The sequence below is a fragment of the Lissotriton helveticus genome, chromosome 9, assembly GCF_964261635.1.
Source record: "Lissotriton helveticus chromosome 9, aLisHel1.1, whole genome shotgun sequence".
In the NCBI taxonomy this organism is placed as follows: domain Eukaryota; kingdom Metazoa; phylum Chordata; class Amphibia; order Caudata; family Salamandridae; genus Lissotriton; species Lissotriton helveticus.
Genome location: NC_136070.1, coordinates 186,323,456 through 186,333,412, shown reverse-complemented (window position 1 = coordinate 186,333,412; position 9,957 = coordinate 186,323,456). Strand labels below are relative to the sequence as shown.

The window sequence follows — 9,957 nt, the reverse complement described above, 5'->3', positions numbered from 1 at the left end:
TTTATTACCATTATACGGAAACAATTTCCTTTACGCCAAGCATCAGCACGGACTATACATCGCACACAAGGTGCAACAATCGAACCACTTTATATACACTTTAATAACAGCAAAATTCATCATTTGCATTATGTTGCTATTAGCAGGGCCAAATCAATACAAAATGTATATGTACAGAATTTTGATGAAGGTAAAATTTTAGTACATCCAAAAGTTAATGATGAAATGCACAGATTAAGGACAGAAATGCCACTTGAAATACATATCCCACAGTTACATACATACACTGCACATTTCAATATAATTGCACACAATATAAGATCACTACAGAAAAATTTTACTTCTATGATAGCTGATAGGAATATATTGCAAGCAGACATTATTTGCTTAACTGAGATCAACACTACAAGGAAGGCTACAGATAGTGATTTTACGATACAACAATACCATCACATTATATTTGATAAATTTCATACATACAACACTAACCATGGAATGATCATGTACTACACATTTTTTTTATTTATATTGCCTATTTATGAGACACATGAAGGGATAGACATTTTACATTTTACTGTACATATTCATAACACGGATTACCTTATTATTATTTTATACAAACCACCACAAAAAAGTATAACTTCGCTTTTGGATTTTATCAAAAATATTACGGATTTTTACCCCACACACAAATTTATCATTATAGGGGATTTCAATGTGGATCTATCGCAACAAAATTCATACACTAAGCAATTAATTGGATTCTTTGAAGCTAAATTACAATGTAAACAACTCATTTCCAGTTACACAACTAACTACCAATCCATTTTAGATCATATATATACAAATGGAAAACTGCACAACTATGGTACATTAGAATGCTATTACAGTGATCATAAAGCAATATGGGTTTGTATTTAACATGTTATAACGCATTTTATATTTCAGATGATGTCTATTGAAGAACTCAGTAACATTAATACCAATGACAACAAACCATATCAGAAACCCATACGAGTTAATGTAATCAACTGCTCTGGAAAAACTACTTACAAAAATGCAAAGCAAGAACAAAAAATTCTATTTCATTTGGCTCTAGCAGATAAAACTGGTACTATGAAATGTACTTGTTATCAAGAAGAATTATACGAGCAAACTCAAAGTAACTGTGGACTACTGATACGCAACTTCATCATCAAAAACAAAACAATTCTAATTACTAAGCAAACAAAAGTTACAAAATTTCCGGCAATGAAAATTGAGGAGGGCCTTATCCAACAAGCGAAGAACATTTTGCATCCGCCTGCACCATCTGCTTCTCCCATTAAGGAAATAAAACGTGCAAGTCTAAAAAGTCTTATGACCGTTTCAGGGACAATATGTGGCGTAAGTATCAACGCAAATATGTCATCATGTCTCAACTAAAAATGCCTAGTTAGCTTACACACACATTACACCTTTGCTAACTTTACTAACAAGCTAAAAACACATAGCATCATACACTCTGTCACACTATGTAGAAAGCACGAAGTTTTTAAACCATAATATGCCAGTGTTTCGCTGTCTACTATAAATACAAGCACTCTCTACAAATCCATATTTGGAAATAAACAATGCTATCTTTTCTAAAGGAGGTTCTGTTGGGTCCTTAAATATGACACCTTAGATTGCCATTCATACAACGCACTATTACTAAGTGTTTTTTCTTTCGGAATTTAATACAATGCTTCTTTGGTGTAGGAAGAGGACGTAAAGACTGTCTTTATCAATGGAGAAGATACTCCACTGAAATCGATTACTTTAAAAGATGCAACAGATGACATCAAAGTGACACTGTGGAGAGAAGCTACACTATTTAACATACATCTTGGAGATTATGTCACGCTAACTCATGTAACTGTACATGAATTTAATGCACAGAAAACATTGAATACAACGAGGCACAGCAAAATAGAGGTAAGCAGACAAAAAAAATTATTTGCAAATAATAACTAATATTTCACTAACTATATACAAATTTATCACTCTCGCACCCACTCTGGACATATCACCCACTTGCATCCTTTCAAGCACTTTCTATCTTTCCAGCACGATGGAGCTTTCAACTACCCTGGCTCTTTCTGACACTCTGGCTCTTTCAGACACTCTGGCTCTTTCAGACACTCTGGCTCTTTCAGACACTCTGGCTCTTTCAGACACTCTGGCTCTTTCAGACACTCTGGCTCTTTCAGACACTCTGGCTCTTTCAGACACTCTGGCTCTTTCAGACACTCTGGCTCTTTAAAACACTCTGGCTCTTTCAGACACCCTGGCTCTTTCAGACACTCTGGCTCTTTCAGACACTCTGGCTCTTTCAGACACTCTGGCTCTTTCAGACACCCTGGCTCTTTCAGACACTCTGGCTCTTTCTGACACTCTGGCTCTTTCTGACACCCTGGCTCTTTCAGACACTCTGGCTCTTTCAAACACTCTGGCTCTTTCAGACACTCTGGCTCTTTCAGACACTCTGGCTCTTTCAGACACTCTGGCTCTTTCAGACACTTTGGCTCTTTCAGACACTCTGGCTCTTTCAGACACTCTTGCTCTTTCAGACACTCTTGCTCTTTTAGACAATCAGGCCCTCTTCAAACACTCTGGCTCTTTCAGACACTCTGGCTCTTTCAGACACTCTGCCTCTTTCAGACACTCTGGAGCTTTCACCCACTCTGACTCTTTTCGCCCACTCTGTACCTTTCGCCCACTCTGTACCTTTTGCCCACTCTGTACCTTTCTCCCACTCTGTACCTTTCTCCCACTCTGTACCTTTCGCCCACTCTGTACCTTTCGCCCACTCTGTACCTTTCGCCCACTCTGTACCTTTCGCCAACTCTGTACCTTTCGCCCACTCTGTACCTTTCGCCCACTCTGTACCTTTCGCCCACTCTGTACCTTTCGCCCACTCTGTACCTTTCGCCCACTCTGTACCTTTCGGCCACTCTGTACCTTTCGCCCACTCTGTACCTTTCGCCCACTCTGTACCTTTCATGCACTCTCTATCACACACACACACTCTTGCTCTCAAACTAAAAATATCTCTTTCAGACTGGACTTACAAAAACATAAAGTATAAGAATCTAAGGACTAATTGTTGCATTTGTTTTGTCTCAACAGGTAACAGCCCCACCACAGGAAAATATTGACATACAAATTTATGGCGTCGAAAGCACCAAAGAAGAAACAAGTATTATAACTATTAGGGTGACAAACACAGACGTTTATCAATCGATGCCAATTCAAAATGACATACTAATTAAATGGTTTATGTTGGATGATGAGGTGGACAACATTGGAAATGCACTTGTACATTATTTGCCACAAACTTGTGAAGTGGTGTTTTGTAATGGGAAAATCATAAACATTGTAAAAGAGAAAGACGATGAAGACATATGCTCCGACTAAAAATCTCATGTTGCCATGATCACACATTTTTTGTACAAAGTTTGAAAGTAATTATTATTGTGTTTAATAAAAATTAAAAGGTGTGAAATACAAACTTTGAACTTCTTTGGTCTTGTTTTGCTAAAGGGAGGATACATACAATTACAACTACACTCAACTAATACAACATAGTCACACACACATAGGACAATCATGCAATAACACACACACTCTGTAGCTTGCGCTAACTACGATGCTTTAAGCCACTCTGCATCGTTCCGCCACTCTGCATCATTCAGCCACTCTGCATCATTCACCCACTCTGCATCATTCACCCACTCTGCTTCATTCAACCAATCTGCTTCATTCCCCCACTCTGCTTCATTCACACATTCTGCTTCATTCACCCACTCTGCTTCATTAACCCACTCTGCTTCATTCACCCACTCTGCTTCATTCACCCACTCTGCTTCAGTCACCCAGTCTGCATCTTTCACCCACTCTGCATCTTGCACCCACTATGCATCTTGCACCCACTATGCATCTTGCACCCACTCTGCATCTTTCACCCACTTTTTTCATTCCCTCACACACGGAGCAGGTACAGCACAGGCAGCAGCAGTGCAAGCTTCCCTCACACACGGAGCAGGTACAGCACAGGAAGCAACAGTGCAAGCTTCCCTTACACACAGAGCAGGTACAGCACAGGCAGCAACAGTGCAAGCTTCCCTCACACACAGAGCAGGTACAGCACAGGCAGCTACAGTGCAAGCTTCCCTCACACACGGAGCAGGTACAGCACAGGCAGCAACAGTGCAAGCTTCCCTCACACACAGAGCAGGTACAGCACAGGCAGCAACAGTGCAAGCTTCCCTCACACACAGAGCAGGTACAGCACAGGCAGCAGGAGTGCAATGTTCCCTCACACACAGAGCAGGTACAGCACAGGCAGCAACAGTGCAAGCTTCCATCACACACGGAACAGGTACAGCACAGGCAACAGCAGTGCAAGCTTCCCTTACACATGGAACAGGTACAGCACTGACAGCAGCAGTGCAAGCTTCCCTCACACACGGAGCAGGTACAGCACAGGCAGCTCTGAACAATGTGCCTGACCTTATTGCAAGGTGAACTATCCCCTCCTTTCTATAAATTGAGATAAGCCTAGTAGTGGATGTGTTAGCTCCTACTACTAGGTTCAGTGTCTATTGTCACATTTACTTTGAACTATACATTCCTAAAGCCATATGTGTGTGTGCCCATTAATCCATGGTGCTGTACTTCACCGTCCCTCAACCCTTTTCTAGTGAAAAAAGGGGGAGGGGGATTGGCAACGCCTCACGGGAGCAACCACCATGGAGGATGTGTCAAACTGGTACTCGCTTAACTCCCCACTGTACCATCATCAGCAGTTGCCAACCGTAAAAGTAAAGGGGATCTAAACATTGTGCTAAACAAAACAAAACTCCGTGTAGTGATGTGAATGACCCAACTACGTGATAGGGCCTACCCTCCCGCAGATACCCCAAACAGCAGTGCCCGCACTACCAAGCGTTCTGTTATGCCACATCTCTCAGGTTACAGATCCCTTCGCTCTTTCTATTCCTCTCCACTTTTCTGCAAATTTCACTCTCTTCCAAATCTCTCCCTCCCTCTCCAATTACTTACACAAATCTCGCCGATACCCCGAGCAGCAGTGCCCGCACTAGCGAGCGTTCTGTTATGCCACATCTCTCAGGTTACAGATCCCTTCTCTCTTTCTATTCCTCTCCACGTTTCTGCCTCTTTCACTCTCTCTTCCAACTCTCTCCCTCCATCTCCATTTACTTACACAAATCTTGGTGATACCCCGAGCAGCAGTGCCCACAATACCGAGCGTTCTGTTATGCCACATCTCTCAGCTTACAGATCCCTTCTCTCTTTCTATTCCTCTCCACGTTTCTGCCTCTTTCACTCTCTCTTCCAACTCTCTCCCTCCCTCTCCAATTACTTATACAAATCTGCCCGATACCCCGAGCAGCAGTGCCCGCACTAGCGAGCGTTCTGTTATGCCACATCTCTCAGCTTACAGATCCCTTCTCTCTTTCTATTCCTCTCCACGTTTCTGCCTCTTTCACTCTCTCTTCCAACTCTCTCCCTCCCTCTCCAATTACTTACACAAATCTCGCCGATACCTCGAGCAGCAGTGCCCGCACTAGCGAGCGTTCTGTTATGCCACATCTCTCATCTTACAGATCCCTTCGCTCTTTCTTTTCCTCTCAACGTTTCTGCCTCTTTCACTCTCTCTTCCAACTCTCTCCCCCCTCTCCATTTACTTACACAAATCTCGCAGATACCCCAAGCAGCTGTGCCCGCACTACCAAGCCTTCTGTTATGCCACATCTCTCAGCTTACAGATTCCTTCGCTCTTTCTTTTACTCTCCACTTTTCTGCCTCTTTCACTCTCTCTTCCAACTCTCTCCCTCCATCTCCATTTACTTACACAAATCTTGGTGATACCTCGAGCAGCAGTGCCCACAATACCGAGCGTTCTGTTATGCCACATCTCTCAGCTTACAGATCCCTTCTCTATTTCTATTCCTCTCCACGTTTCTGCCTCTTTCACTCTCTCTTCCAACTCTCTCCCTCCCTCTCCAATTACTTACACAAATCTCGCCGATACCCCGAGCAGCAGTGCCCGCACTAGCGAGCGTTCTGTTATGCCACATCTCTCAGCTTACAGATCCCTTCTCTCTTTCTATTCCTCTCCACGTTTCTGCCTCTTTCACTCTCTCTTCCAACTCTCTCCCTCCCTCTCCAATTACTTACACAAATCTCGCCGATACCCCGAGCAGCAGTGCCCGCACTAGCGAGCGTTCTGTTATGCCACATCTCTCATCTTACAGATCCCTTCGCTCTTTCTTTTCCTCTCAACGTTTCTGCCTCTTTCACTCTCTCTTCCAACTCTCTCCCCCCTCTCCATTTACTTACACAAATCTCGCAGATACCCCAAGCAGCTGTGCCCGCACTACCAAGCCTTCTGTTATGCCACATCTCTCAGCTTACAGATTCCTTCGCTCTTTCTTTTACTCTCCACTTTTCTGATTCTTTCACTCTCTCTTCCAACTCTCTCTCTCCATCTCCATTTACTTACACAAATCTTGGTGATACCCCGAGCAGCAGTGCCCACAATACCGAGCGTTCTGTTATGCCACATCTCTCAGCTTACAGATCCCTTCTCTATTTCTATTCCTCTCCACGTTTCTGCCTCTTTCACTCTCTCTTACAACTCTCTCCCTCCCTCTCCAATTACTTACACAAATCTCGCCGATACCCCGAGCAGCAGTGCCCGCACTAGCGAGCGTTCTGTTATGCCACATCTCTCAGCTTACAGATCCCTTCTCTCTTTCTATTCCTCTCCACGTTTCTGCATCTTTCACTTTCTCTTCCAACTCTCTCCCTCCCTCTCCAATTACTTACACAAATCTCGCCGATACCCCGAGCAGCAGTGCCCGCACTAGCGAGCGTTCTGTTATGCCACATCTCTCAGCTTACAGATCCCTTCGCTCTTTCTTTTCCTCTCAACGTTTCTGCCTCTTTCACTCTCTCTTCCAACTCTCTCCCCCCTCTCCATTTACTTACACAAATCTCGCAGATACCCCAAGCAGCTGTGCCCGCACTACCAAGCCTTCTCTTATGCCACATCTCTCAGCTTACAGATTCCTTTGCTCTTTCTTTTACTCTCCACGTTTCTGCCTCTTTCACTCTCTCTTCCAACTCTCTCCCTCCATCTCCATTTACTTACACAAATCTTGGTGAGGCACAGGCAGCAACAGTCCAAGCTTCCCTCACACACAGAGCAGGTACAGCACAGGCAGCAACAGTGCAAGCTTCCATCACACACGGAGCAGGTACAGCACAGGCAACAGCAATGCAAGCTTCCCTCAAATACGGAGCAGGTACAGCACAGGCAGCAACATTGCAAGCTTCCCTCACACACAGAGCAGGTACAGCACAGGCAGCAACAGTGCAAGCTTCCCTCACACACAGAGCAGGTACAGCACAGGCAGCAACAGTGCAAGCTTCCATCACACACGGAGCAGGTACAGCACAGGCAACAGCATGGGCAAGCTTCCCTCAAACACGGAGCAGGTACAGCACAGGCAACAGCAGTGCAAGCTTCCCTTACACATGGAACAGGTACAGCACCGACAGCAGCAGTGCAAGCTTCCCTCACACACGGAGCAGGTACAGCACAGGCAGCAGCAGTGCAAGCTTCCCTCACACATAGATCAGGTACAGAACAGGCGGCAGCAGTGCAAGCTTCCCTTACACATGGAACAGGTACAGCACCGACAGCAGCAGTGCAAGCTTCCCTCACACACCGTCACACACCCTCAGCTTCACACACCCTCACTCACCCTCACACACACACACACACACACACACACACACACACACACACATACAACAACAAAAGGAAGAATAGAATTAAACTATCCTAATCCACACTCTAACTCCAAGATAGAAATCCTGAGTCCTAATTCACCCTAAAAAACTAACAGCCTAATTCACCCTACAAATACACCCTCAAGATACGCAACAGAAAGACATCCTAGAAAATAACAACCAAAGTAAAAATACGCCATCCTAATGCACCAGCCAAATAAACAATCAAATAAAACTAAACAAAACACAATATAAGTAAAGACTCAAATAATAGCCTCCTATTCCACCCTATTCAAAGACATGATTGTGCATTTAACAGATAGATAAGTTTTATGCCATTTTCTGAGACAAAAACAAATTTTTGCACGCAATTAAAAAGTTAAGGGGAGAAAACGTAGTCGTGCATCAGATACGTTACAAACAAAATCTACTTCCCAAATGTGAGCTACAGCATGCAATGATGTTTATCAAGCTTCAGGTCACCAAACCAAAAATTATTCGGACAAAATAACACCAACAAAAGAACGAAGAAATATCTGTCAGGATGCGAGGACTAGGATGTACAAACACAAAAGTAAAACAGCCTATTTTTAACTTGGGTAATAAACAAGCACTATTCATCCCGTAAATGGGACGGATTAAACACAATTGTCATGAGTTACACAAAAAACCGTAGGCATATAACAATAGCAGTTCATCACACGGAATTACATCAAATATAAAAAACATATTACGCAACTTGGATTCAGCGCTAACATCATCAATAAACATTACATATGTCTCTTAGCTTCACAAAACAACTCGTAATACAATTAATACTTTTGAAGTGTACAATATTCATGGCGAAAAGAGTACTTAGAAACTCAAAGAACAGCTCTTGTACGTCAAATAACAAACAACTGCTAATAATACATTACATAACACTTTACAAAAATAAATACATTACATATCGAAGAATAAAAACAAGACTTTAATTACATTACATAATATTCATTTCGAAATATTACAAACAAAAAAATACTATGTCAACATTATTAAAATTACACTCCTATTCATTCGTTAACTTAAACATACTATAGGTAGTAAATAAAAACACTTACTTACATATAAATTACATAAATAACTAAAATAATTACAATCGCTAACAAAATATGTCACTTTTTATATAAATACACTCATAATTATTAACTAATTTATGCATACTATCAATACTACTTTAAATTAGATTAAAAAAACACGTCGAGGAAATCTCTTACCTATCATACGACGCACCAACAGCACACGGACAGGAACACGCCTTCCGCATCCCGCTATTCTCCATGTTCTGGAGAATTCCACCGATTACGTATGCAAATCGGAACGCGACGTCAAAAACGTAGCGCTCCGATTGGCTAAAAAATATGTCAATCAAAAAAAAGACGTAACTTTAGGAAAATTCAAAAAAAAACTACAACGCTAACCTGTTAAATTTAGGTAGCGTTAAGGTGGCGCTTTGCGTCCGACATTTTAATAAAAAAAAAGAAAATTTCAACCTCAACCCCTCACCCTCAATCACACTCAATCACCCTCAACACATCACCCTCACTCACCTTCACTCACCCTCAATCACCCTCACTCACCCTCACCCTCACTCACCCTCACTCACCCTCACCCTCACTCACCCTCACCCTCACTCACCCTCAATCACCCTCACCCTCACTCACCCTCACTCACCCTCACTCACCCTCACCCTCACTCACCCTAATTCACCCTCACTCACCCTCACTCACGCTCACCCTCACTCACCCTCAACCCCTCACCCTCACTCACACTCACCCTCACTCACCCTCAACCCCTCACCCTCACTCACCCTCAACCCCTCAGCCTCCCCCTCACTCACCCTCAACACATCACTCACCCTCACTCTCACTCACCCTCAGTCACCCTCACTCACCCTCAACCCCTCACCCTCACCCTCACTCACCCTCAATCACCCTCACCCTCACTCACCCTCACCCTCACTCACCCTCAACACCTCACCCTCAGTCACCCTCACCCTCACTCACACTCAACCCCTCACCCTCACCCTCACTCACCCTCACCTTCACCCTCTCACCCTCAACCCCTCACCCT

General features: G+C 43.4%; 1 protein-coding gene across 1 annotated transcript; it reads left to right on the top strand.

The window, feature by feature from the left end:
* Positions 1 to 929: 929 nt before the first annotated feature.
* On the top strand, positions 930 to 3,532 carry LOC144782686 (uncharacterized). The gene is made up of 3 exons (XM_078662024.1): positions 930 to 1,386; positions 1,741 to 1,956; positions 3,151 to 3,532. Exons 1-3 carry the CDS (start codon positions 949 to 951, stop codon positions 3,436 to 3,438), a joined length of 942 nt encoding a protein of 313 aa, XP_078518150.1. The 5' UTR covers positions 930 to 948; the 3' UTR covers positions 3,439 to 3,532.
* The last annotated feature ends 6,425 nt before the right edge of the window (positions 3,533 to 9,957 follow it).

What these genes read in the sequence shown, in the direction of transcription:
- LOC144782686 (XM_078662024.1), top strand. Translation starts at nt 949, where the DNA reads ATGATGTCTATTGAAGAACTCAGTAACATTAATACCAATGACAACAAA. An exon ending in TTTCAGGGACAATATGTGGC is followed by an intron (nt 1,387 to 1,740) that starts GTAAGTATCAAC and finishes TCTTTGGTGTAG; the next exon opens with GAAGAGGACGTAAAGACTGT. An exon ending in CGAGGCACAGCAAAATAGAG is followed by an intron (nt 1,957 to 3,150) that starts GTAAGCAGACAA and finishes TTGTCTCAACAG; the next exon opens with GTAACAGCCCCACCACAGGA.